The 26,958-nt window shown below is 39.6% G+C and overlaps 2 protein-coding genes and 2 long non-coding RNA genes across 5 annotated transcripts in view; 2 read left to right on the plus strand and 2 right to left on the minus strand.

Annotated features, from left to right (window-relative positions):
- The window catches only part of dhrs13b.1 (dehydrogenase/reductase (SDR family) member 13b.1), a 3,045-nt gene extending 2,309 nt beyond the window's left edge, over positions 1-736 (plus strand). Inside the window, exon 5 of the mRNA XM_028044837.1 lies at positions 185-736. Within this exon, the coding sequence (XP_027900638.1) occupies positions 185-444 (260 nt within the window). The 3' untranslated portion in view covers positions 445-736. The remainder of the gene's footprint in view (positions 1-184) is intronic.
- LOC114161530 (uncharacterized) overlaps positions 1-7,781 on the minus strand; it is a 17,517-nt gene extending 9,736 nt beyond the window's left edge. The window contains exons 1-2 of the long non-coding RNA XR_003599039.1: positions 6,077-7,781; positions 4,134-4,136 (exon numbers count right to left, since the gene is read on the minus strand). This is a non-coding gene — a long non-coding RNA (uncharacterized LOC114161530). The remainder of the gene's footprint in view (positions 1-4,133; positions 4,137-6,076) is intronic.
- On the plus strand, positions 3,728-13,544 carry LOC114161528 (dehydrogenase/reductase SDR family member 13-like). 2 transcript variants are annotated; one of them, XM_028044839.1, is made up of 6 exons: positions 3,728-3,901; positions 5,661-5,779; positions 12,031-12,154; positions 12,266-12,592; positions 12,721-12,950; positions 13,078-13,544. In XM_028044839.1, the coding sequence occupies exons 1-6, from the start codon at positions 3,781-3,783 to the stop codon at positions 13,090-13,092; spliced, it is 936 nt and encodes a 311-aa protein (XP_027900640.1). In that variant the 5' UTR covers positions 3,728-3,780; the 3' UTR covers positions 13,093-13,544. The 2 variants fall into 2 exon arrangements, with proteins under 2 accessions (XP_027900640.1, XP_027900639.1); XM_028044838.1 differs by having other exon boundaries at positions 3,729-3,901; positions 12,721-13,428.
- A 160-nt stretch (positions 13,545-13,704) lies between these two features.
- On the minus strand, positions 13,705-26,186 carry LOC114161529 (uncharacterized). The gene is made up of 3 exons (XR_003599038.1): positions 26,170-26,186; positions 23,958-23,963; positions 13,705-14,879 (listed from the first exon to the last, which is right to left on the minus strand). It is a non-coding gene; the product is annotated as an uncharacterized LOC114161529 (long non-coding RNA).
- Positions 26,187-26,958: the final 772 nt, after the last annotated feature.

Consider the following 26,958-nt stretch of genomic DNA (forward strand, 5'->3'; position numbering starts at 1 on the left):
GAGTGAAACAGATGAAGAACTTTCTGACACATACACAATTATACATTTGCTTATTGAAATATGTTAGAACAACTGAGAGTTCAGGGAGGGACACACTCATCTGCTGTATTTGTGTAACAGGTTACCAACCAGGCATGACAAGCATCATTCATCGTTTCACCTTATCTACTTTGTGTTGTTGCAGGAGCCATCAGCTCAGAGCTTGGTAGGAACACTGGCTTGTTCCTACAAATCGTCCTCAAACCCATCACCACCTTCTTCTTCAAGAACACCGTCCAGGGATGCCAGACCACCCTCCACTGTGCCCTGCAGGAGGGCATCGAGCCCCTCAGTGGACGCTACTTCTCCAACTGCACCGTTAGAGATCTGTTTGCTAAAGCCAGGGATGATGCTGCTGCAAAGAAGCTGTGGGAGATCAGTGAGAGACTGTGTGGTCTTGTCTAAGGCAGAAGGAGAAGCCTCCGTTTAAACCGCGACAAGGACTTGTGTTTTCTGCTAGCTGGTAGTAGGTGTAACTTGATGGCCTCGCTTGATTTAACTGACTGAAAACTGTGGCTAAAACTAATCAAGTGATGGAAGCTGAAATGATGGCAAGTATTACGATGCATGACCAAATGTATAGTAATGGAAGTCTGAAGAGTCTTTCTGAGCCACCTGAATACAACAGTTTTCACTAGAGCTCAGATGTGTTTCAGATGTGAACCCGTTGATTAAACTTTCTTCTTCTGTAACTCGGTTAGATGTGAAATGTGTACAGATACCAACCAGATAACGTTTCCTCATACCCAGAAGTCTAACCTGTTTGTGTTCACATTTTAAATATATTGCATCTGTTTTAGTAATGACTAATGAATTAGTACTGAAGATTTTCTTACTAGTGAGTTCAAAATGTTTTTAAAGAAGGAAAAAAAAAAAAAACAATAACCAGTGGAAAATAACCAGTTGGGAGATTTCTCTTGAGTGGTTTCTGGTTTCGCAGGTTTGGTGGGGTAACAGGATGGGTGGGGTGACAGGATCCAACTGTCAGCTTCTTACCTGGATGACGTAAGAGAAAATACCTTAGTAGACATTTCAAATGACATAAATAGCCCCTGATTATTTAAGATTCTGTTTTATCAATAATAACAGAGATTACTTAAATCTTCAATCTGCTTTAATGGACATCGTATAACAAGACTCACTAACTTTCCAGAATTGCAGAGTATTATTATCTTATATTTAAATAAAATATAGGAGACATATACCAAGACAAGCCACTGTGTGGATTTAGCAGTCGGGTAGTGAAGAACGTCTAACTGGAAAAGTACAGCAGTGATATTTAACCCTAACTGAAGCTCCTCATTCCTCAGACAGTGGATCCACATTGCTGTTTGACTCTCTCACATAGGAGGACAACACACAAGGGTTCACACTGGGATGTGCTAGCTTAATGTTCAGGTGGCTCACACATAATGGAAATGATAGCATTACAGGCAAAAGAACAAAATTGTACTTTGTTTTTGTGTGAAACTCTATCAGGAATGATGAGTTCAGATAGAACTGAGGTCGGCTCACACACCTCATCTTCCACTAACAGACCAGTGGAACCAGAAGGTTTGGTTATGACTAAGCTGCTATTCCCAGTAGGAATGTGTTTGTAAGCCCATAAAACAGACGATGCTGCATTAAGGGCCATAAACTTCACTTAAAAACAGCTAAAACCAGTGCTATACAGTGTTTAGTGTGAGCGGCAATCAGTTTTCCATGGTGGCAGTGGAACTATTGGAGGGGACTTTTCACAAAGTATCTAATGTTTTGTAAAGACAGGTTTAAAAGCAAATCTAGAATAAACCCTTCCCCCTCACCATGGTCCCTCCCAGTTTTTTAAATGTTTAGTCAGTGAAACCTTTATTCACTAAGTGCAAATGGCTACTTGGACATCATTTGTTTAATTACATTGTAGACTAATAACACTGGGCCCTTGTTAAACAGCTTCATTTAAATTATCACAGCTTTCTGGTGAGGTTTGACCCACAGGAACCAGTCAAGGTCTGAGATGAAATATATGTCAGTACCAACTTCGGGGCTGGAATAACATCAAATCAAGTTCAGAAAATCTAAACTAGAAAAATAAAAATATTTTCAAAGAACATTTCAAACAATTTGACCTTTGCGAAAAATGTCAATATTTTTTGTCACTCATTTCAGAAAGTGCAGCTTATACAAAGAGTGAATATTTTAAGCCTTTATTTGTGGCCATTTTGATGGTCATGTCCTGCAGCTATTGAAACCCTGTCAAGAAAACCTGAGCTCATCCCACTTCCCCATGCTGGAGATTTTAGTTTAACAGTAACAATAAATAACGTTATCTTTAAAATGAATCACACAAGTGACGTCCAGGCCCAACAGTAGACTTAAACTTCAATAAAATAAATCTGGTCCTGTGTGTGTTGCTTTTGTCTCCTGCAGACTTTGCTTTAAGTCTACTTCTTTTTTCTATCTAATCATAAGAAATCATAGTCAGACAGAGAAAGAGTCATGAAATAGAAAGAGCAGGTTTCCTGGAAAAAGAGGAAGTAAGATGTATAAGAATAGTTGAGACTATTCCTTATTTCAAAGCATGAAAGTTTTAAAGAATGAAATCTAAACATTTTGAGTAATTGAATAAGATTCAAAGTAAAATACTTCTATTAATATTGGTTTGCTTATAATAATACTTACACTTACATTTGTGAGTATAATCCATGTATAATCATGTATTATTCTTGGTTTCTTTTCAGAAAACGTCTGTAATAACTCACACTAAGATTATAATAAGAGTAACTAATAAGTTATGGTTATCATAAAATTATAAATGAATGCTAAATCAGAGAACCTAAAGAAGTTATAAAAGTGATTTTGACATTGAACTTGAAATGGTGTAAAACTTGTAACTGAAATTAAAGATCACTGATATGTTGGAGGTAGATGGTAGGTGAAAGTTTAGGGGGAAAAGGGAACTAACAGGAGAGCAGAGATGATCAATGCCTTATTTGGAAGCAGATTGTTAATATGCACTGTTTGGTTGAGGCTCCTTTGGCATGAATCATCCTGCTATGGAGGAGCAGGATGATAAAATCCATTTATGGACTGAGGCTGGAGTCAGACCTGAAGGCAGGCGTCAGCTCAACCTGGGCTTCCATTACACCTTAGCAGAACCACAGGCTGATTGCCTCCATCCCCATTGATACAGTAATTAAAGCAAAAGGAGCTCTAATTAGTAGTCTGTACTACTGGTACAGCATATTTTTCAGAAGCCTGACATTTCGCTTTAAAATATCCTTTTTGTTTATCTTATTACTCCAATTATCTGAGACACTTAATTGTGAGTTTTATTTATCTGTGAAACTTAGTCATTAAAATTACGAGAAATAATAGGTTGAAATCAGACATTTTTTTAAAATAAAAACTTTATCATGGTATTCAGATTTTCTGAATACAATTCTATAACATATGACTATTTAGTCACTAAAATTAACATCTTCATGAATAAAAAGAACTGCATCTATTTGTTGCAAGATTTATGGTAGGATGGTCGCACACTCCCACAAAACACCGCCAGCCTCACAGTTCTAAACCCTTTCTCTTCAGGAGCACCAAATACGACCTGAAAAAAATCACCTGGACTACATGGAGTACTTGGCAAAGTGGTATATTAGTTGGCCACAAGATGGCAGTAATTTGCCCAACAGTCATAAGACCTGAGTCAAATGTGTAGAAAAGAAGAAGACAGAGAGGCCAACACAGACTCGAGACAGCAGCATGTATTTGTACGTGGTAGCAGCATCTGTTTGGGTCTATGTTCTGGTTTTCTACGGTCTGTTCAAAGGAACCAGATTCTTGAGTCCCGCTAGGCTGCAGGGGAAGACTGTTGTGGTAACAGGTAAACGGACGCCATTGTTTATTTAAACCACATGCAAAAAAAAAACTTCTGAAAAAGAACAAAACGAGAAACTTAAGTCCATCTCCGGTTCCGTCGGCTTCAGGAGAAATTCCTCTGCAGTTTTGGTCTTTTTCTACCCGAAAAGTCGGATAAAACGGCGCAAGAAAATTCTTACGTTATGACAACCGATTTAAAGTCATTTCCATATTTTATACATAGTCCACTGTAGGACATGCTGTGTGATTTCATTCCTACTGGAGGCCACTTCTAGTTTATGTGGTTTATTAGTCTGTCATTTTATAAGGAAAAAAAACTGGTCCAATAAGGGAAATAGAATGTAACATGGAGTTATAGATAACACGAAGTAGTGATATAATTCAGTGTAATTATGTGCAACAACTTAGTTTTTGTTACATATTTAGAAGCAGAATCAGATGATGAAAATAGGTCGTCTCTTGTAGGGTCATTAATTATCCAATAAAAGCAATTCAGTTTTAAATTTGAACCTAAGCTGTGAGACTGCCAGGCTGCTTATAAGTAAAATACAGTGCAGTTTAAAGATCTACAAATAACATTGTCCCGATAGAGCAACATTTATAACACTTTCTTTTCACTTTGGGTTAGTGATCAATAAAAAGAAAATTAAATATGTTAGTTTTCAAGATAGGTGCAGCTTAGTCCAGTTAGACTAAGCATTTGATTACTTTAAAATGGATCAAGGAAAAGATCAGGAAATCTCATGAATGAGACTCTGAGGGATCATGAGCATGAACTATATTACAAAATAATAATAAAAAGTGTTTCATTGGCTGTTTACAGTAAAAACAACAACAACCATAAATGCACTGTAGATATTTTTTTGTTTTGCTTGATTCACATTGAAAAACCGCCTACAGCTGAAGGTCTGGTACAACATACAGCTCTGTCATTTTAATATAAAGTCTATTTTTCTATGAAAGTGTAACTACTTCTGGTAGAATCCTTATGTCCCAAATTTCTAGCAAATCTTCCTGCTCCTCATTTATTTCATTTTGGTGACTTGAGGTCAGTTTCTCCATTCGAAGTGTTGAAGCCATTTCCTCCCTTCTACTTCCATTTTCATACCTGTAAGTGGCCCTGTGTCTGTAAATATTTCGGTGTAGATTTAGACAAGGAGAAATAAACCACAATATATTCAGTGTGGGTAGAAAACATCCACTCTGCAGTTTAAGAAGAATCTGTGAGTGGTTGGATTTACCAAACACCCTGCAGCAGTTTAATAAAACGTGAAAATGTTGGGCATGAAATAACCAGACCTGAAAGGCAGGAAATGATGGAGAGGTGGAATGACTAGCAGCTATTGTAGTTCTCATCTCTGTTTGGACTCGACTCTGACATATTTGAACCATGAACAAACCAAAATAACTTGTATATCCCTGCTAATGGAATTTGTTTTAGAAAGGTCCTGTTGATAATAGAACACTTTTTAATCATTGATTCTCGTCAAAGAATCTCACAAAAAGATTCTCTTCACAACCCAGATCACAGTTCATAGTAGGTGCAGGAGTATTACTACTCCCCATACTAGATTAAGGTTGTAATATTAATGGATCAATTTCAGAACTTTTTAATTTAAAATGTGCAGTAAATGTGAGTATGCTATGGATGGAAAGGATTCTCTAAAAGGATCTTGGGTCTTGCCTTTGGCTAGCAGTCCGATGAAGCATTGCTGTATCAGATGTTGAGTTTGATATGTTTGTGAATTGGTTTTACTGTCTAGGAAGCAACACTGGCATTGGGAAAAGTACCGCCCTGGAACTGGCAAAGAGAGGAGCTCGAGTGATCCTGGCCTGTCGCAACAAGGAGAAGGCTGAGGCTGCAGCGTTTGATATCCGCTCAGTAAGACCCAGTCAGCTTGACACACAGAGACCCGACCATTCAGATCCGCTGTCCAAAACTGGATTGCTTTCGTGCCAGGGCTTTTACTTCACAGAATGTAATAGTTAATTTCCACTAAGTGGTATAGCATGGGTTGGTGGGGTCGGTACTCTATTTTATGATCTAGAGTATCCAGGAGAGCGTTTCCACCGCCATCTAGCATCTCACTGGACAGGCGGCGTTGAACCTGACGCCTAAAATTGCGTCACACTACTGCAACACCAAACTCTTTGTTGCAGGCAGTAAGGCTTCTTGTACCCTGAATGCTTGCAGTTAATAGTCACCGCACTGTTTCCAATCAGTAACTTTCTTGCTATATTTAGAGACATTTCAGACGAAACAAAGTGGTATCGTCCAAATTTGGAATCGACAAGTCAGCCTTTTTAAACATCGGTAATCAGCCATCAACCTTTGTGATCTGACCTAAGATAAGCAGAAGTTGTGGATCGAGGAGTGCAACCCTGACTCATTTTATTTCTCCATATTTTAGAAAAGTCATGAATCAATCAGTGATTTAAGATGAGCCTCAGCACAGAGCGGAAAACAAATAGCAGAACTAAAACTAGAAAATTTCGGAAGAAATTTAAACAGGGCCTGCCAAAAGTGTGCCCGTTGGTTGGAACCCAGCGTTCTGATGCTACAAATGAGCATCAATGCTAAAGTAAGCTGCAATGTACTCAGTAGCATGTGGAGAGTCACAAGCATGTTGAGTAACATGGACTTATGCCATTCAGTATGTTGAAATTAGTGTACAAGTTAAAATGAGCCATATTTCTAACATTAGCCTAAATGTTGTCAGTAGCATGTGGGGCATCACTAGCATGTTGTCTTACATTGACTTACTCCATTCAGTGTACTAAGCGTTGCTAATAAATAACTAAAAGCTAAAAGCTTTTTTTTTAGGGAAAAGGCTAATGCTAATGGGGGCAGTGAAATGCTAATGCTTGTTCTAAAGTTTGTACTAATGTTTTAATTCACTTGCCTTGCTTTATTTTTGAAATTTCCAGTAAGCTTTATTTTAAATGGCTACACTATTCCTATGAGTAACAATGGTTGGGTTAAATCAGTTATAAAATGCCCAAAACATTCTGCCATGTTTGTAGTTCTAACATTCTGCTCAACCTCCTTCTGTAGTAACTCAGAGTTCCACCATCATTGTAGTTCTTAACTGCAAACTTAGCCCTCCTCTCTAGTAATTCAGTGTTACGCCATTAATGTAGTTCTAACCTTCAGCCATCATTGTAGTTCTAAAGGGCAGCTCTTCCCTCAGCCAAATGTTATGTGTATGAGACAGAAAGGTGGAGAAAGAATTCTATCTTTGTGAGACACAGTCAGTTTTTCTGGAAAAAGCAGTCTGAACAACTCCTTCCTGTTCAGGAACCGTGAGACTTATTCAAAAACCATTGGAGGGTGCGAGAGAGCTATTTCACGTCTTTGATAGTAGTAGATTCATATCTGTACCTCACTCACAGTAATAGCAGCGATGAGATAGAGATGGTGTCATCATGACCGACTATAATACCAATAGAGCCATATTTGTGGGCGTGAGGGTGAGTTAAAACTGTTTTGGGGTCAGAAATTCACTCTGTTTCTTACTCTAGCGGAGGAATATTGCACAAGGCAGTGCACTAACCTGGGGGATTTTTATTTTATGGTAAAGGCTAATATTAGTGCACTGCCTTAGACAGTGCACTAACTTGAGAGGATTATAGAGGCTTTTATTTTCAAATTTTCAGTAAGCTTCATTTTAAAGGGCCACAATAATCCCATGTGTAATAGTGGTTACACAGTGTGTCAGAATGTTCAGTTCCAATGGTATCAATGACATCAGCGGTTATGACGTCACTCTATGATACCACAAAGGAATCTCTCTCTTGAATGTAGCTCACAGACAGAGTTTTCTCAGACCTGTTCCTCAGTTCTATCACGACAGATCACTCTTCAGAGCACGTTCGAAATTAATCGAAACTAGCGGGATATCGATTCCAGATATTACAAGCCTTTCAGAGAAGCAAGAATTTACCAGAACATCGACATGAAGCAACAACAGATTGCTTGTGAACATGAAGCTTTTCCAGCTGAGCTTTCATGGGTCGACATTATGGACCTCAACATCCAAGTCGACTACGACGCTGTCATTTCTTTTGAAGAAGACATAGACAGCCCCATTAAACCGGAAGATGAATCAGCAGAGATCCAGGGGGAATCGGGTCCTTCCGGCGACTCTGAGAGTCCAACATCATTGATAGTCAAGCAGGAAACAACTCCCTCTGCTGGCTTCGAGATTACCCCCTCAGTGGAAGTCGTGGAAGAGACAAGCCAACACGTCATTGATCTGACAAAGCAGGTAGACGATCTTAAAAATGAGTTGCAGAGTAAGATTTTTGATCTCCATGAGGAAAGAGACCGAAGGATTGCGTGTCAGGCTGAAGTCAAATTACAGCAGGAGGAGATTGAGAAACTGCAAAAAATGGTAGTAAAAGAACATCACCTGCGAGTCCAACGTGAACGTGGAAGAAACGTGCCAGAGATGAAAGATGCAGCAAAGGTTTCTTGCTCTTCTAAAGTTACAGATGACAAGACCATTCTTCAACAGCTGGAGTATTTCAAGAGGGAGGCTGAAAAATACGCCTCCCGCAACAAAGGTCTGATAGAAGTCATGGTAGAAGAGTACAGAGTGAGGCTTAAATATGAAGAGCAGCTCAAAAGTCACACTGAGCAAGCTTCCAAATTCAAAGCACAGGAAGAAACAATGAAAGCTCTGCAGGGTCAGGTTGCAGACCTGAAGGTGAAGTTGAAACTTGCTCTGGAAAATAACCATCTTAGAGTCTCCACCCAACCAGAGACCCCCCTGCAGACAGAAGGCTCCCTGCAAACAGAGGAGTCCAAGCAAAGACAGACCTTCAATCAATCAGGGAGGTCTGAGGAAAGACAGACCTTCAATCAACCAGGGAGGTCTGAGGAAAGACAGACCTCCAATCAATCAGGGAGGTCTGAGGAAAGACAGACCTTCAATCAACCAGGGAGGTCTGAGGAAAGACAGACTTTCAATCAACAAGGGGTCTCCATGCATAGCCTGGCTCGGCCTTTGTGCCGACCCACTCCCAGGTTGCAACCAGAGGAGTCCAGGCAAAACCAAACCTCCACACAAACATGGAGGTCTGAGGGAAGACAGACGTCCATGCGACCAACCTCCACTGGTTGCATGGAGGGCCTTCATGTTGGCATTGGTATGAAGGCCAATCTGTGCCCGGCTCGACCTTTACGCCGACCCACACCCAGGTGGTACTAAACTAGGTCACTATCTAAACCCAGGTTTTGCTGAAACTGGGCATTATTCTGAAATTTGAGGCTTTACACAAATTTAGGAAACAAAAACAAACACGGGCCTCAACACAAATAAAATTCCTGACTCCAAAATCAATGGAGAAAAAACAAGATCAGTTTCAGAGTTCAAAACAGCATAAGAAACATTATTAAATCTTTCCTATATAAAAACTGATCAGTTAAAATTGATCAAAAATTAATTGATTAATTGATCTCTCTAAATTGCCCTAAAGTGTGAATGTGTGTGTGCAAGGATAAGTGTGTTAGATGATGGATGGATGAATATTTGTTAAAAGTGTCTGACAGTAGAATATGAAACAGAGAATCTGTGAAAAGTCCTCTGGTTCTGCTGCTGTCCAGAAACAACCAATCAGAACCAAAAGACAAACTTTTGGTTCTGATTGGTTTTTAATGTGTTGAATGTGTCTCAGCACATTCAACACATTAGACTACTAATGTACTGCAGCTACACAATTGGCAGAAATACAACCTAACATTATACCATCATTGTTTATAATGATTTAGAAAACAAAATGCTGTACAGGTTTGTCAAAACTATTTCGACCCACATTAGAACTTTGCATTGATTTCCTTCATTTTATAGTAGCTGCGTTTTTGCCTAACCCTAATCCCAATATTCCTAACCCTATCATTAACTAAAACTTAATTAGCACCTTACCTCTAAATGTTACCCCTGACCCAAAGTAATGAGTCCATCATATTAGGACTGGACTTTGGTCCTAATATGATGGAACTAATGCAGTGTTTCTCCATTCCGGTCCTCAGGCCCCCTGCTCTGCATGTTTTAGTTGTTCCCCTTCTGCCACACACCTGGATTGAATCAGAGGTTGATTAACAGGCTTCTGCAGTACTTGATGACTGCAGAAGAGATCATGCAATCATTTGGATCAGCTGTTCTGAAATAGAGACACATCTAAAACATGCAGAGCAGGAGGTTTAAAGACTGGAATTGAGAAGCACTGACCTAAAGTGACACTGGACATATGATGGTGCGTTCACACCAAATGTGTTTTGAGCGTCAGGCACGTCTGGTTTATATTCAAAGTCTATGTGGAGGAGCGTCGAGGGCTATTGCGGCGCTTCCAGCGTCTAGCGCGGCGCGATTTGAACCGTTTGGAGTGTTTGACACATCTAACACATCCAACACTCTACATAGACTTTGAATATAAACCAGACTCACCTGATGCTCAAAACGTGTTTGATGTGAATGCACCATTAGAATGTTCAGTTCTACTGGTAACAATGACATCAGCAGTGATGACATCACTCTTTGATGCATCAAATGAATCTCTCTTGAGTGTAGCACACTGACTGTTTTTCAGACCTGTTCCTGTTTCAGACTTATAAGTTATAAGTTATGAATCTTCTACAGGAGCATTGTTAAAATGATTTGAAGGCACAGAATCAGCCCAGTACAGATTCACATTCTCAGGTTAGATAGACTCACCTGGTATAAAGTTAATTTTTCGGTACTGGAATTACATTTATTACTTTAATGAAAGCATGTCATGAATATGTGTACATGTGTCCATCTTAAGTCCAGAGCATACTAGTCTTTTGTAGCTTTTGTCTCCACTAGATGATATGCATATAAGATATAACATAAACAGCACTAGTCAGAGATGCAATGAGTTTATAGCAGTTGTTCGAATTATCTAGTCGTCTGTTGATTTGCAGTAATAATTAATAGCAGATATAGACGGCCCCAAAATAAAATTCTGCTTTACCCCCATGGAGGCTTGGGCCAGCGGCCCTGATGCCAACATCTCCAGAAACCATATTAAAGATTGTGATTGTAGCATTTGTTACACACACCAGGACTGGTGTCAATGTGTAACAGATGTTGATTTTCCTGTAAAAAGTAAAGAACAGGTAGGAATGATGAAACAAATCTGTGCTTCACTAATCCTCCTGGAATCTGTTCTGGTTTAACATTTATTAAACATTTCCAAACAGCACCAGATCTGATCTTTCGTCAAAATAATCATTGTGTCCATGTTATTTTCTTTGTCATTCTATACAATATACTTATTCCTGTAATAAACAGTTTTAGATCCTTTAATACAGAGGTACAGCTTACCACACACTTAAGTCTAAGAATGACCCCCATTTGTTACCCCATATGCTATTGCATAAAGAATATACAATCTATTTGTATTTTTTTTAATACACCAACATGTTCACAGACACAAAATAGCTAAACAGATTCAACTCATGACGTAAAAATGATCTAAATAACAACGTTCAGAACCGTTTCTTTCATAGCTGATAACTGACAGCATATTAAGCAATCTGTACATAAAAACAGAACGCAACAGCTCCTGTACAGTAGCTTTATACCTCAGCTAACTAGAACCGCCGTCGCTCTTTTTCCTCCCGTTAGTTCAGTTGCTATGACAACGGTAAATAAAACACAAAAGAAGTAGAATTGAATATTCCACCATGTCTGTAGTTCTGACATTCTGCAATCATTGTGGTTCTAAAGAGCAGCTCAGAGGGGCAGACTAAATTCTGTCTATTTTGAGTTTAACTGACACTGTTTTGTGTCAGTCTTCTGTTTTGAGTTGAATTTGGCTCGTTTTTTGTTAATTATGTCGCCACAGTTACTCGAAATGCCAACAAAACTAATAGCTCCCCTCACGAGATCGAGCCGCATGTGTTGATATATATAGTGAGGGGGCACGCAGCGGTACGTGTCGCATTAACTGTAGTAGGAAGCAGCAGTTATTTTGAGGTGTAGAACATTAGGTGTGCCTGCCATAGCGATGCATGGGTATGGCAGGCCCTAACTAGTAGAAATATAAACTGAGAATGCTGTTTTATTTTCCTCCTGCTGCAGCCATACTTAATGCTTTGTGCTTCAGGAGAGCGGCAACCCCCAGGTGGTGTTCATGCAGCTTGATCTGGCAAGCTTAAAGTCAGTTCGCAGTTTTGCTGAAACCTTTCTTAAGACTGAACCTAGACTGGACATCCTCATCAACAATGCAGGTGATGTTTGACCAACCAGTCGCTTCCCAGTTAGTACTTTTATACTGTGTGTTGCATGAAAACAGAAATAAAAGAAGCTAAAAATAACTCGTGATTGGTTCTGTGTTTCAGGTGTTATAAGTCCTGGCTGCACTGAGGAGGGCTTCGACCTGGCCTTTGGGGTCAACCACCTGGGTCACTTCCTGCTGACCAACCTCCTGCTGGAGCGGCTCTGGCGCTGCGGCCCCAGCCGAGTCATCACCGTGTCTGCTCTCCTCCACCGCTTCGGGAGCATCGACTTCCAGCTGCTGGCTCCACAGACAGACGCGGTGCCCCCCCAGTCTGCCTGGTCCAGCCTTCAGGCCTACTGTAACAGCAAACTCTGTAATGTGCTCTTCACCAGGGAGTTGGCCAACCGGCTGGAAGGCACTGATGTTACCTGTTACACCCTGCACCCAGGTCAGTGACTGCATCTCTTGCTGCTTCTGTAAAGGTTTGCTGGAGTTTTATGATGTCATTTAATTCTTTAAATGTTCAGTAAGGCCGTTTACAGTGAAGCTTTTTTGGATTACCTCTGACCACTGCAGGAGTAATCTACACAGAACTGTGCTGTAATCTGAGCCAGTGGCTGCAGCTCCTCATGATGCCCTTAGCCAAGCTGTTCCTCCTGGACCCCAGCGGAGGATGTCAGACCACCCTGTACTGCGCCCTCCAGGAGGGCATCGAGCCGCTCAGTGGCAGATACTTCTCCAACTGTGCGCTGCAACAAGTTGGAGCTAACGGGCGAGATGATGGCCTGGCAAAGAAGCTTTGGGAAGTAAGTGAGAGGTTAACAGGCATGGCCTGAAGCATCAGAGCCTGCCCTACAGCCGTTCACAACTCTTCTTATAAAGTCCAACCTGTGTCTAAATTTTCATGCACTTCTTTCGCTTGCTTTAATAAAGCCGAGGATCCCTTGAACGTTGTCGCCTGATGTCATGTATGAAGTCTGCAGAGTTTATCAGTGAGCAACTAAGAGATCCTATGATGACTGCTGTGGATAAACAGCATTTTTTGAATGCATTGTGGGAGATGTGGTTCTTCAGCCTCATCTTCTTACCATTTCTGGATGTGATGATAGGAATCCCCCTGACAGCATCAGGGCCCTTCTGTAGAAAAAGAATGCACAGCTCTCCTGCTAAAAGTTGGTGTAGGAACACATTTTTAAAAAGTGTGGTTCTTAATCATGCAGCTGCGCACAAATCCCAATTTGTGTGAAATAAAGCGCAGCTGCTGATCCTGATTGGACCGCCTGTCATAAATACATGTGTAAATTAGTATAAGAACCCGGAAGGCTGACACCACGCCCAAATAACCATGGTAACGATTCCTGCTTCTAATAGCATCTCATAATAATTACTACATATTTTTTTAAAGTCTCTTTCCAGGGCACACAAGGCCACCTCACTAAAAATAAAACCAATGTAACAAAACATAGAAAACCAAACAAAAACATTTAGAGCATAAAATGATGGAATGTGTTGATTAATCCAAGTGGAAATATTTGTTTGAACAGCAGAGAGTTCAGCTGGCATTTAAAGACAGACAGCGTTTCAGAGAAGGCTCTGTGCTGAGTGGGGAATGTGGAAGCTTATTCCTAATAGAGGAGTCATGTGTTGGACCAGGCCAACATGCTGCTACATTTATTAGTCAATTCTGCTCATATAAATCACACCTTTACAGAAAGGAGATGCTTTCTATTCATAAAGGCGCATTCACAAAGCTGGAATGGCTCGACTGCAGGATGGCTGTCCGGCTACACCGTTAACCTTTAAGGTTGGGACGGGTTCTGGACAGAGCTCCAGGGTGACCACTCTGGACAATCTGTAGGTGTGATTGTCTACACACCTTGTCCACTGTAAAAATCATCAAACTTGACCTGTCTGGAGCTAATCTGCTGATCCAACCATGTTTTCTTTTTCAGTCAGAATGAATTCGCCCCTTAATATTTGCAGATATTTTCTGTGCCTCGTAGACCGAAGGGACGAAAACCAAGGAAATTTACTGTTTACATCCGACTGCGACTTTCACAACTTTTTAGTTTTATTACATTTGTAAATTTTGTGTGTGTGTGTTACCTAATTGTATGAGGATGTACAGTATGTGTTTCAGTTTCATTGTTTAAGTTTAAACAATAAAGGATTAAAGTCACAAACATTGGGTTTGATGCTGTGTTGGTTTGCGATCCGAAATCAGACAAAGTCCAGCCATTATAGAGCTCTAAATCTTTTCTTTATCAGTTCTTTGCACATTACATGACCATTTTCAAACTGACAAACATTCCAAACAAGAGGGAGCCACCCCTCTGATTCAAACCACCTGGCTTTTAAAGCATGGCCAGGACTGATTAAGGGGCGGAGACAACAATTACATTTCCAGGTAAACGAAAGAACAAACATTTGTGCTAAACAATATTCCTAAACAAATATTCACAGAATTACAACTAACAATTTAACAAAAACAAAAATAAGCTGGGACCAAACAAAAAATAAAACAAACATCTCTCTTCCTTCTCAAACAATGGACCTTCCCAGTAAGGTAAATTGGAAACACCAGGTCCTAGGCATCACTGCTCATGGGTGCGCCTCCATGGCAACACATGACTTCAAAGGAAAGAGAGGATGATCAAAACAAAATATTAAACAAAGCAACAATACAGGAAGCACAAAAAACAACAACACCTGTTGAGGGGGGTAAATCCCTCACACTTCTCTCCCCTTCAGGAGACTCGCTGTGGTTCACAGCGAGACAAAAAGTCTGCAACTGTGTTCTCTTTTCCTGGAATGTAGCCCATCTTAAATCGATAAGGTTGAAGAGACAGGAACCATCGTGTTATGCGACTGTTTGTGTCTTTCATGGCTTCCAACCATTTCAGTGCCCGATGGTCAGTCTCAAGAGTGAACTCTCGCCCCAAAAGATAATATCTGAGAGAGTCAATTGTCCATTTGATAGCCAGACACTCCAGTTCCACTGCCGAATATCTGGTCTCTCGCAGACAGAACGTCCTACTAATGTAGGCAACTGGTTTCTTCTCTGCTTCTCCCTGCAAAAGAACCCCACCAATTCCCCTGGCAGATGCATACCCCCCTCAACATGCTGTTTGTATTAAATGACACTGAAATGAATCAGATTTCAGTGTATTTAGGTAAAATTAACTTTAGGCCCAAGCCTGAAGTAAAGCCAACATATTACTTTAATAGCAAATTTACTGCTTTCAGTCGAAGTAAGCAGTGTAACTTTTCGTTCTTGTAGCTTTTGTTTAGCAGCTCCCAGCTCCATCTTGTTTGTTGCATCTTCAGGGTGAGTCATGTGCAAATCGTCTGGAGCGTGTGATTAGTAGAACTGAGTCAGGTTTGTAGGCCGCCTTGCTGAGAGAAATTCAACTGCAGGCCCATCAGAGTCAATGACCTTCACATGTCAACTGAACTCCACTTTACCTGAACGTTCTATCACAAATATACAGTACAGACCAAAAGTTTGGACACACCTTTTAATTCAATGAGTTTCCTTTATTTTCATGACTATTGACATTGTAGATTCACACTGAAGGCATCAAAACTATGAATAACACATGTGGAAATATGCACTAAACAAAAAAGTGTAAAACAACTGAAAATAGCCCTTATATTCTAGTTTCTTCAAAGTAGCAACTTTTTGCTGTGATTACTGCTTTGCTCACACTCTGCATTTTCTTGATGAGCTTCAAGAGGTCGTCACCTGAAATGGTTTTCACTTCATAGGTCAACCTGCCCTGTCAGGTTAATAAGTGGGATTTCTTGCCTTATAGTAAATAGTCATGAAAATAAAGAAAACCCATTGAATTAGAAGGTGTGTCCAAACTTTTGGACACACCTTCTATGTGTCCAAATACATTTTATGTAATACATCTATACATTTTATGCACTATGTACTGTACATAGTGCATAAAATGTATTTTATTTTTTATCAATTACTTGATTCAATTTGCTGGGTTTCCACAGATGGATTTAAATGATCTACTCAGTTTAATGTCCTATTTGATAACTAGGATCAATTAGAATGTTTGTGACTGAATGGAAATGTTTGAAAGTACCTTAAGGCGACATTTATTGTGAAATGTTGCTCAACTTCTGACCTTTGCTGTTAAATTGAATTACTGAATGTCTGGACATTTCTGGTGCTCACCATGTTTATATTCTTGTTTACTCAGCAGTTCATTGAAAGAGGATTTGTGGGAGCGTATTAATGCCAATGATGTCCATGTGAGGGCAGTAGCGTAACACCACTGCAGCATGGTGTCTCCTCATGCTGCTATCTGGCTGCTGTAGCTCACAGCAAGGTTGTAGAGGACCTGAACCCAGCGGACCTATGGATTGTGTTCATTATGAACACTTATTAACACAGGGAGGCACAAAAGCCAGGTCAGTGTTGTGAGTGTGTGCCGGTGTGTGCTAAAGATGCTCATGTAATTACCCAGTAGGACATTTCTCTGCTCAGTAGTGTTGGCAGGGAACACAGTGCTGCAGTCGATCCGTATCTCTGTCCACCTTCCACCATCTTTCTGTCCCCTCTGTCCTCCTTGCCGATGCTTCTCCTGCAGCCTGCCAGTTCACATGATGAGACCTGCATTTTATGTTTCATGTCAATCTTCTCTAGCAGTGTCTATTGTAGGTGTTACAAAGTGCAGAAAAAAATCTCATCACAGATCAAATGTTAAATTAACAACTGGTAGTGAGGAACACAAACATTGGTATTTTTGCATACTGAAACAGATTTTGTGGGTTGTGTATGTGTGTGTTTTATTTTGTCTGGCCAGCAGCAGCTCAGAAGAGTTATTCTGTGTTTTTTTTTCCATGAGTGCCTGTTGGTTGGCTCAGTGCTATAATTAGGTTTTTTTTTTTCAAGCCTTTCACTCTTCCATCAATTTCCTACACATCTATTCTTACAGGTCACAGGGGGCCGGTGCCATCTTCATACGGCATTGGGTGGAAAGTGTGGTACACCTTGGACATATCGACAGGATCAACACATTAACACAGGACATGCACACACTCACATGTCAGGGTCATTTAGAATGACCAAAGACCTGCATGTGGGAAGAGGGTGGAGGGAATCCAAGCATACACAGGGAGAACTGGTAAATCAGAATCCGGCTCAAGGCAGCAAGCAGTTCTAACTCTACAGACAAAGTGAAGATGAAGATACTGTGAAAACAGTATCTTCCAGTGAAAACAACTGGAATTCAATATCAGTAGTAACTGCAGTGAATGTAGGATCTACATCCTCTAGCAGCAAAACTACAGAACCAGTTCTGGATGACCTGGATACCGGTCTGACCATAAGCTTTGTCCGTTGGGGACGTTTTAAGCCTAGTCTGCAAATTAAAAGAGTAGTTTCAGAGCAGGTACTGTAGCCAGTCAAGGAAAATCAAATCAAACCCTTATCATAAAAGAAAAGCACAGCAACAACATGTTCTACGACCAATACGCACAAAGAACCTAACAGGAGATTCAATTAGGTTCAATTCAAATTCAGAAATACTTTATTGATCCAAAAGTGAAATTAAATAAAAGTAACTTGTATTCCTGCTAAACATTTAGATCTATTCTGTTCTTCTCCAGCAATAAAGACATGGTTCAATAACTTAATCCGCAAATATTTTCTGAGGAAAAGCTCTTTTTTTCATTTAATTTTGTTTTATCATTTATTGTTTCCAATTGGAACATGACAAACAGTCAAATTATTTTGTGAAACACATTTCAGATGGGTGAAAAGGTGAAAAACTTTAACATTTAAATCAGGGACACGGTGTTCCCATGTGTTCCCCTCTAACAGACTTATTTCTGTGAAAAAGGAGGAAGGTCAAAGGAAGTTAACTGACTGAAAAACTAAGCAGAGACTCGCTTCTTGTTCACACCTGACTAAATACATGTGAAATAATGTTTAAAATAAAACTTTTGGTTGCTTGGGCAACAAGATGATACAAACTATAAACAATAACGTACTTTATATGGAGTAAAAATCTATAAAATCAACAGTAAAACACAAAGAGTGAAACAGCTTGTAACAACAGAAAGACCTGCCTGCTAAGGTTCTTTAGGTTTTGGGTAACTTCAGGAACAACGGTGGGAAGTCCATCAGGATGAAGAACAGCAGCGCAGGCGGCTGGTTGGTTCTTTATATTTTTCTGTTTCACTCACAAGGACAAAACAACGCCAGTCATCTCTGCACATTGTTGCTATTTGTGTGTTTTCAATTGTTGCAGCAGCGCCTTTTCACAATTTGGCATTCTAGGCAATGACCTATGTGGCCAATGCTAAGTACAGCCTAACCCTATTACGAGGTCAGCTAAGGACCTGTGTCCACTAGGACATAGGGAAGGGAGACGGAGCTTCTGCTTCTCTGCATCAAAAGAAGAATTGTGAGAAGGTTTGGCCATCTGATCCGAGTCACAAAACACCTGAAAACAGAAAGGAAGGAATCTCTTCATCCAGCTGACATGATGTCGCACTGAGCACCTCCATCCACTACAGCTCTTCTTTTACTTGTTCTGTCTGAGAATATTCACTATGAAGATTTCCTTCACCTTTGCCATGTTTTCTGGTTCCCTTTGCATTTAAAATGAACTCAGAACTGCCCTGTTAAAAAACCCTGGCACATTGATAAACAGATTTAGGCAGCAACACTGCAGAGCATTAGAAACAGGAGGACCTATTCAGGTGTGTAAAGGGAGTGTAAGTGGGAGAGGATGGATGGAATCCATGTTAACAATCTGTAAAGAAAAACATTGTTTAATCATTAACAATAGTATACAAGAAGTGTGCTATAATTTCCCATTTCTTATTTTTGTTTTAACACCTTTAAGCTGTCTTGAGGATGCCGGTGTCCTCGGTGTCACATTGGTTAACATAAACCTTTTTGAGGTTAACATGTTAGATATTTAGTTATTGGAAAATGACTTCAAATATCTCAGACACTTCTCTCTATCTTCTCCGATATGACTATTGAGTAATCAGCTCCAGATAGCTGTATACATATTCCTCATATTGACAGGGAAATTGATGAAAAGTGTGGAGTTTCAGAAACTATTTGTACTCCTATAGGAAACTATTTTTCTCTTGTACATCAAATCTCAGCAGACTACTGTCAGAAATAATGTAATGATGGGACACTGTATGGTCAGTGGTTAGAACCCAGCACCACAGGCTGGAGACGGCAAAAAAAACCCAGTGGAGGGTTAGAAACATCGACTGGCTTCTCTCTGCCCCTTTCCTGGCAGATTACACTGGTCAACAGCCAAAAAAATGGTCTGGGGTTTTTCCAACTGTTTTAGGGTCATGTTGATGAACTGAATCCAAAAATCACATTGGTTTTGCTCAATCAGGTCAACTTTCTGAACTATGGAGCAACATGAGCATCAAAATGCAGGACTTGTTCTCACATCTGGATCGGTTTCCTGAGAATCTGAGATCAATGAGTGATGAGCAGGAGGAGAGATTCCATCAGGACAGGAAAGAGACGGAGAATTTTACACAATGAAGACGCAATATACAATTCAGATGTACTTACACTTAAAAGTGTCTATTATTTAATTTACAGAAATCCAAGTTTGTAACATTTAATTAATACACTAATAAAAAACATGTTTTTCCTCCTAAAAGTTTTTTTGGATGAGAAATAACAGAAATTTACTGATAATGTCACAAAAATGTCATCGATTTAGTCAGAAGATCAGATTTCTTTAAATCAGGTTACTGTCATAAGCTGTGGTGGTGTGAATGGTGAGGCAGACGCAGCAGACCCAGGGTGAGATGATTACGGTGATTTAATGGTGAAAATCCAGAACTCCAAAACACAAAAACAGTCCTAAAACCAGGCGGCACGGCTGAGCAGAAGCCAGGGCTCAACGCCGGTAGCAACGAAAGGACAAGAAACAAACAGCTAGACGCATACGACTGACTGGTAGATAGACAAGGACCCGACAGAGACACAGGTGACATGAAATACACAAGGGTTAATCAGGGAACGAGACACACCTGGGAACAATCAAAGGGAGGACAGGACAACACGGAGACTCAGAAAACTCGAAATAAATACACAGAAAAACACAGATTGTGACAATTACACTAAAACACTGACTTGATTGCGAAAAATTGATGTCATCTTTGGATTCAGTGGTGCAAAATAATCCTAAATCAGTTGAATAAACATAGACAAGTTCCAAAAAATATTTTTTGTAACCCAATGTTGTTACCAAATAAAGAGAACAAGTAGTGTTAAAAAAACTAAACAAAACAAAACAACTGGAATCATAATAAATTAAGTCTGTTCTCCTCTTAGTACTTAGAAAAACACTGAAATTAGATAATAAAACACTGAAAAATCTTTAAATGTTGAATAGTGTGTGTGCCACAGAAACATGACCCACAGGGTCAATGCTGAGGAAGCTGTCAAAGGTCAGCAGCGCAGAAGTGAATACAAGGCTGACTTGATCTATAGTTCATAGATGTTCTGTCAGATTCTCTCTGTTCTGTTTGAGAGGCAGCTCTTTGGTCACCGTTGTGCTGTGTTTGCTTTGGGCGCGCTCCAAAGTGCTGCAGTACTTACAGACTGGATTAAGGCATCAGTTAGGCAGCTGTTGGACCCACATGCAGATTGATTTAGATGCTGGAGACACAATGTGCATGTCGATCTATTGGAACAAAATAAGCACATCTTAACAAAATCATAAATAATCTTTTGCTCTGATTCAGTACAGGACACTTTAGACAGAGGAGTATTCAAACAGACATTTAGACTTCAGCCTCTACTGCTCAGACACTGCATAGATAGATAGATAGATAGATAGATAGATAGATAGATAGATAGATAGATAGATAGATAGATAGATAGATAGATAGAAACTTTATTCATCCCTCTGGGATGAATAACTGAATCAGTTCAATCTTCCACGCAGCACCAATACATCAAATACTTAAAAAAAAATTTTTTTTAAACGTTAACATTTAGCCCGATTCTATAGTCCCGCTGTTTTTATTGTGCTCTCGTTAGCCCTCCTTCCAACCTCCAGTGAGGAGTTGAAGAGTTTCATTGCACGAGGGACAAAGGAGTTCCTTAGTCTGTTGGTCGAAGAAGCAATCTCCCACTGAATCTGCTTTCCTGGCTGCTGATGACAGTGTGCAGAGGGTGGCTGGTGTTGTCCATAATAGCCTCGAAGCTTAGCCTTCCAAAACAAATACTCAGAGTAAACAACCATACACAAGCTGATTATAGCATCATAACAGTGACAGAGCTCAAGTGTTTTTTTCCTGAGAAAGAATTACAGAGCTGAAAATCAAGGTCCCAGAATCTGGAGGAAGCCTGGAGAGGATTGGAATCTGCTTCGCTTTAGGTCCGGTGTGAGGTTTCCTGACAATCATAACTGGGGGCTATATTTGGGTTTTTGTGTGTATGTCTTATTTTGTTTTGTCTATCAAGCATCTGGTTTGACTGTGATGAATTGATTGGATTTATTTCAGAAAGATTTAAGAAGTAAAAACCACCAAGTTTAGCTACCATATTCAGGTCAAGTTCTTTTCTGCCGTAGAAAAAGTGATTTCCAGTGTTCTGATGCTGCTGTACAACTGACAGTTTGCAGATCGTAATTGTTGAAATTCCCCTCTAGCTTCTCATTTTGTTTTGAAGGTGTTTTAATTGTCCTGCGTGTTACCCACTGTGTGAGGGAATAATATGAAACAATTGTTAAGAGAGAGCTAACCCCCAGCAGATGAAACACCTCATATAAAATATGTTCAATCATATCAATTACATAAATGAGCACTTTTGCTGTTCACTTTAGTCTAATGAGAAAATGCTGCTTGCTGAGCAGAGAGTGTAAAACAGCATCATGCCAGAGAGATTAGCACCATAAAGGCCATTAATCAGGTAGAAATGATACAAATAGCTAATTATCTGAACAAAAAAAAGTCAGGTTTGTGGGTCTTCAGTCCTACACAACTGCAATGGGAACATATACGAGGGTGCTTGTTGTATATATTAATTGAATCTTATAGATTTGTATGGGTTTATTAAAATACCAGAAAAAGATGTTGTTACAAAGAGCAAAACTCCAACTAAAATGGAAATATATACCATGAATTTAAAATAGGAAGTTAAGACCATCAGAACCCACTTAAAGTGGATTTCACCAGACAGAACTACGCTAGAATGAGGTGAGTTTAAAGGTTCATTGAAGGGAGACATCTGGAGAAGAACCACATGAGGTGATGATGATGTGGGACACTTGTTGACGTAGACTTGGGAGAAAGAGATGTGGGAATAAGACCTCTGGGACCTGATTCTTATTATGACCCACCAGATGGAACGTAGAGGACAGTGAATGGAAAACAAGAAAGAGTAGAGGAAATAGGGGAAGATGGATGAGTTATGAAATAAAAGAGGAAGACAGGAGGAATGAAGTGATACCCTGCATGGGAAAGGGTGGAGGTGGGTGAGGGGCTGAAAGACTGTGACAAACAGAGGCAGATGGGTGAGGTGGATACAAGAAAGGGAGGCTGGGGGGAGAAGGAGAGGGGTGGGGGGGCACTGGACCCTCTTGACATCTGATTGGTTCCCCCAGGTGATCGACATGTAACAGAACCAGGTCTAATCCATCAATGATGATAGACGTGATGATGTGTGTGACACATCTGGTAGAATCATACCTGTCAAGTTTTGCATTTGAGAATACGAGAGATGTTGTTGTCCGGGTAACAAAAGGTCAGAGCGTGGGGTGTGGTGGGGGCATAATATGGGATATTTACGGGAAAATAATAATACGGTAGCACGGCGGGAAATGGGGGTGAAAAACTGTATTTTCCAAGCCAAAACCAGAGACTTGACAGGTTTGGGTAGAATATTCAACATCCCCTAGCGAGATTCATCTCCATTAGCACCAGCTCTGGCCGGCTGTCCTCTGTTTTTTTGTACTCACTTCAGGAGAAGTTTAAGGTAGCACAGTTTGTGGATTTGATTTAAATCTCTGCAAACAACATTTCAGCCACCGAAGTGGACCGGCGGACATGTTATCAGAGAGCAGCTCTGTCTGGAAGAGAGCAATCATGAGACTAATCACAAGCAGTTCCAGCGATTAAGTTATATATTTCTGCTTTTGTCTTTAATTACGTCAGTTTTGGTCCTCCATATTGTAAGGACCAATATGTGGGTTTCTTTTTTTTTGGTAAAATTTGTGATGCTATAAATGGAATCATGTTAACTCTGATCAATCAATCAATTAATCAATCAATCAATCAATCAATCAATCAATCAATCAATCAATCAATCAATCGTATTTGTACAGTACATTTCAGCAGCAAAGTGCCTTACATAATAAAAACACAAAAGTACAAAGTTATAGAGAAAACATCATACAGTCAACAATCAAACAAACTTTACATTTGATGAGTGTCATCACCAAAATCATATACATCAAATATGTTGGTTAATGTTTCATTTGTTATGGTACAAAAGCAGCTGTAAACAGTCTTGATTTAAAGGAACTCAGTGTTTCAGCTGTTTTGCATTTTTTGGAAGTTTTTTTTTTTTTTTTCCAGATTGTTGGTGCATAGAAGCTGAATGCTTCAATGCAGAACAGTCTACTGTGCCATAGAGCATCTGAGCTCTGTGGAGTTGAGACCCATCATGCTCCTCCTGCCAGTAGCCTATGTCACAGTCATGGGAGCATCTGAATTTAAAGTGTGGCTTGGAGCACTTTGTTAACTTCTGATGAACAGAGGCTCTGATTAACGCCCTCCAATCTCTCACACACAACCCCCTCCTCTCCTTCCTTTTGATGATGCTTGTACCCCTTGTCAACAAGCACAAATTTTAATTAGCGTTGATTGTTGTTAGCATGTTCAATGGTTATTAATTAGATTAAGGAGGGGTCCCTGACTTGATTGCATGCCTGGAGCTGAAATGTCTCACCTTGCAGAATAACAAAAATGTGATGAAAAAAAAAAATCAATGACTACTGGGAATGGTTGGCAATGGGAAGGTGGAACCCTTTCCTAATAGGAAGACAAAAAAAAAAAGTAGCATAACAATCCATGCATTGTTAGTGAAATGTAACTTATTACTATTTAGAGTTTTTTTGTTATAACAACAGACTATTCTTCTTTCATTTTCCTCTTTATATTACATCTGAATGAAGCAAAGTCCATCTAAAATGATTTCTTAAACAATTTGATTTCCTCCAGAATATCCTGGAGGTCTGTACCTTAGAGGTGCCATTTCCTCCTCCTCATGGTCTTGCTTGCTGCTCTCGGTCTCAGACATTCAGCGCCGCGATTCAAAGTCCGTCCAGATGTTTCCGTAAATTCTTTGACATTATTCTGTCTTCTTGCTCTTCTCCCACCTTTCATTACATTCCTGTTATGTTTTACACTTACATTCAATTCATTTGTGCGGTTTTCATCAAGTGTTGATCGGGAGCAGTTAACTTAAGGCGCCATCCTGTTGGCGTCCCAAACTGGAAGTCATCCCAAGTACATATTTTTTTACATTTGTTTTATTAAATAATAAAGACAGGAAGGTGTGAGAAGGAGGAAGATGTTTGCTTCTGGCAAACGTTTTGATTAGATATAACTGTTTAACTCCCTAGTCTAGCGTGACGTTGAGGAAGAGGGCAGAAGATGTCACGGTCTGTCAATGGAGAATCATAGAAGCACATGCAGGATAAAAAGCTCGGTTGGGGTCAGAGCGACCACTCTCAGAACTGCATTAGTCTTAAAAGTCCAGTTATTCATTTTTAGCTAGCTTCATGGCATAGTCACATTTAGCTCACAGAGCATCAAGCCGCCAAATAAACTAAAGTAAACTGACCAATAACATTCAGGTTTAGGATGTGCATGTACCCCCACAGACACACACAGATGTGGACTACGTACACAAAATACCATTTCTATTTTTTCCTTCACAATTTTGTTAATAGCAAATGGGGAAAATAATAAAAAGTACAATAACTATCATATTTTTTTCTTTTATTCTAAGGAAAATCTCAAGGTACACACAGTGTGTTCTCTTACATTTGTTGTAAATGCTTCTCAATACAGGGTTTAAAAAATATTTTTTCCCAGTTGCTCATGTTTGAGAACAAAAGGACAACTTTCCCACACACATTCCTGAAGTATGTTAGAATAATAAACTTTTAACTTGATGAAAACCCCTGGCCTATATTAATCATACAATGTCCAGGACTCTCTTTAAACCATGGATTAACATCTTAAAAATGTTTTCTTTTGTATATGTGTAAAAGAAATAAACTTTTCCAAAGTAGTTCTGCAGAAGTAAATATGTGAACATTTTGAGTTATGATGACAGATGATGCCTTCATGTGCCTCTGTGTGTGGAGCCATGTCTGACCTATTGAAAGAGCATAAATAATTAGATGTGCCAGATATTTTGATTCATATTCAAATGCATAAATCCTGAGGAGAAAGAAAACATGTAAAATATTTGTGATCAAAAATAAAATTCTGCCTTATCTTTCTTTAATTACAATTAATTTCATTTCCAGTTTTCACTGGTAAGGTAATGAGTAGCAGTGATGGTTTGATACAAAAATGTATTTCTTACCCTGACCCCTGCTGATTTGAGTCTCCAATAGCTTCTGTGTGGTGGGAGCTGGAACGCAGACAGCACAGCATGCTGGTGGGTCTCATGGTTGTAAGACGAGGGAGTGAACATGAAAATCCTTTAGCTCCTCCAATGGTCGATGCTGACAGGCATCCAGGGGCCACTCATTCTTAAATGTACACGTTTTACAGCGGTTGCATTTTTTCCCACAATGTTCTACTGTTGTGGCATATGAATTATTTGATAACCGTAATACATGTCCAATACATTGTTGAACATTCAGACAGAATGTCAAAAAGCATTCATGGCACAGCATTGCACCAGAAAATCATAATGATTTCCACTAAATTATTTTGCCATTTCAGATTATATATACAGTAGCTACTAAGGCTACACATTGCTACTGCATTTTCAATATTTACTCACGAAAATTAATCTGCAAAAAATATATGCTGTAGAAGATGGAGCAAATACTTTTCAGTGCTGAAGTGTTATAAAATAGAAAGAATATATTACAAAATCAGTAGGCTGTTATGTGAAACAGCATACTTTAAGAATACCCAGGTAATCCTGGGTATTAGCTGGATTACCAACAGCTGACTCAAGCGCTAATGTTGCAAACATTTTTGTAATATTTAGTTTAATGTTTTTTGAGAGGTGCAGCCCATAGTAAAATCATTTCACCAAATCTAAAGACATTTAATTCTGATCCAAAACATATGTTGGGACAAATAAAAGTAGGTATGGAAACAATACTTATACTGAGGTTGAGTTAGCGGGTAATGCTAAAACGATTCATTATCTGGCTACAATTTTCTTACAGTGCTTCATCAAGCTACTTGTCAAGTAATATTAGGTTTGCGCCGTATCTTAGGTGGGTTTTTTAAAAAAAAATTAAAAATAAAGCAAATCAAGCAGAGATGTGGCTAACTGAATCAGTTTTGAATCCTTTGAGAACTCTTAGCTCTCTCCAGCTCTGATATTTACCCTCGTTTTATTTCGGGCTCAGTCTAAATCTCTCTTTTTAGCTTGCCTTTCATCATAGGTCTTTCGTTTATCTGTCTTGGTTTTGGACCAGGTACTACTGACGTGCTGTGTGTCAATAAGCTTCCTGTACACGGCCATGAATGACGGAGCAAAGACACGCCTCCTGGCTCTGATTGGTTGCTTTGATTCGGGAGCGGTGTATTTTT

This window comes from Xiphophorus couchianus, chromosome 18 (assembly GCF_001444195.1).
Source record: "Xiphophorus couchianus chromosome 18, X_couchianus-1.0, whole genome shotgun sequence".
Lineage (NCBI taxonomy): Eukaryota > Metazoa > Chordata > Actinopteri > Cyprinodontiformes > Poeciliidae > Xiphophorus > Xiphophorus couchianus.

Excerpts from the sequence above, each read along its gene's own strand:
- LOC114161528 (XM_028044838.1), top strand. The coding sequence starts at position 3,781 with ATGTATTTGTACGTGGTAGCAGCATCTGTTTGGGTCTATGTTCTGGTT. Across the intron at positions 3,902-5,660 it reads GAAGACTGTTGTGGTAACAG|GAAGCAACACTGGCATTGGG; the intron begins GTAAACGGACGC and ends TTTACTGTCTAG. Across the intron at positions 12,593-12,720 it reads CTGTTACACCCTGCACCCAG|GAGTAATCTACACAGAACTG; the intron begins GTCAGTGACTGC and ends TGACCACTGCAG.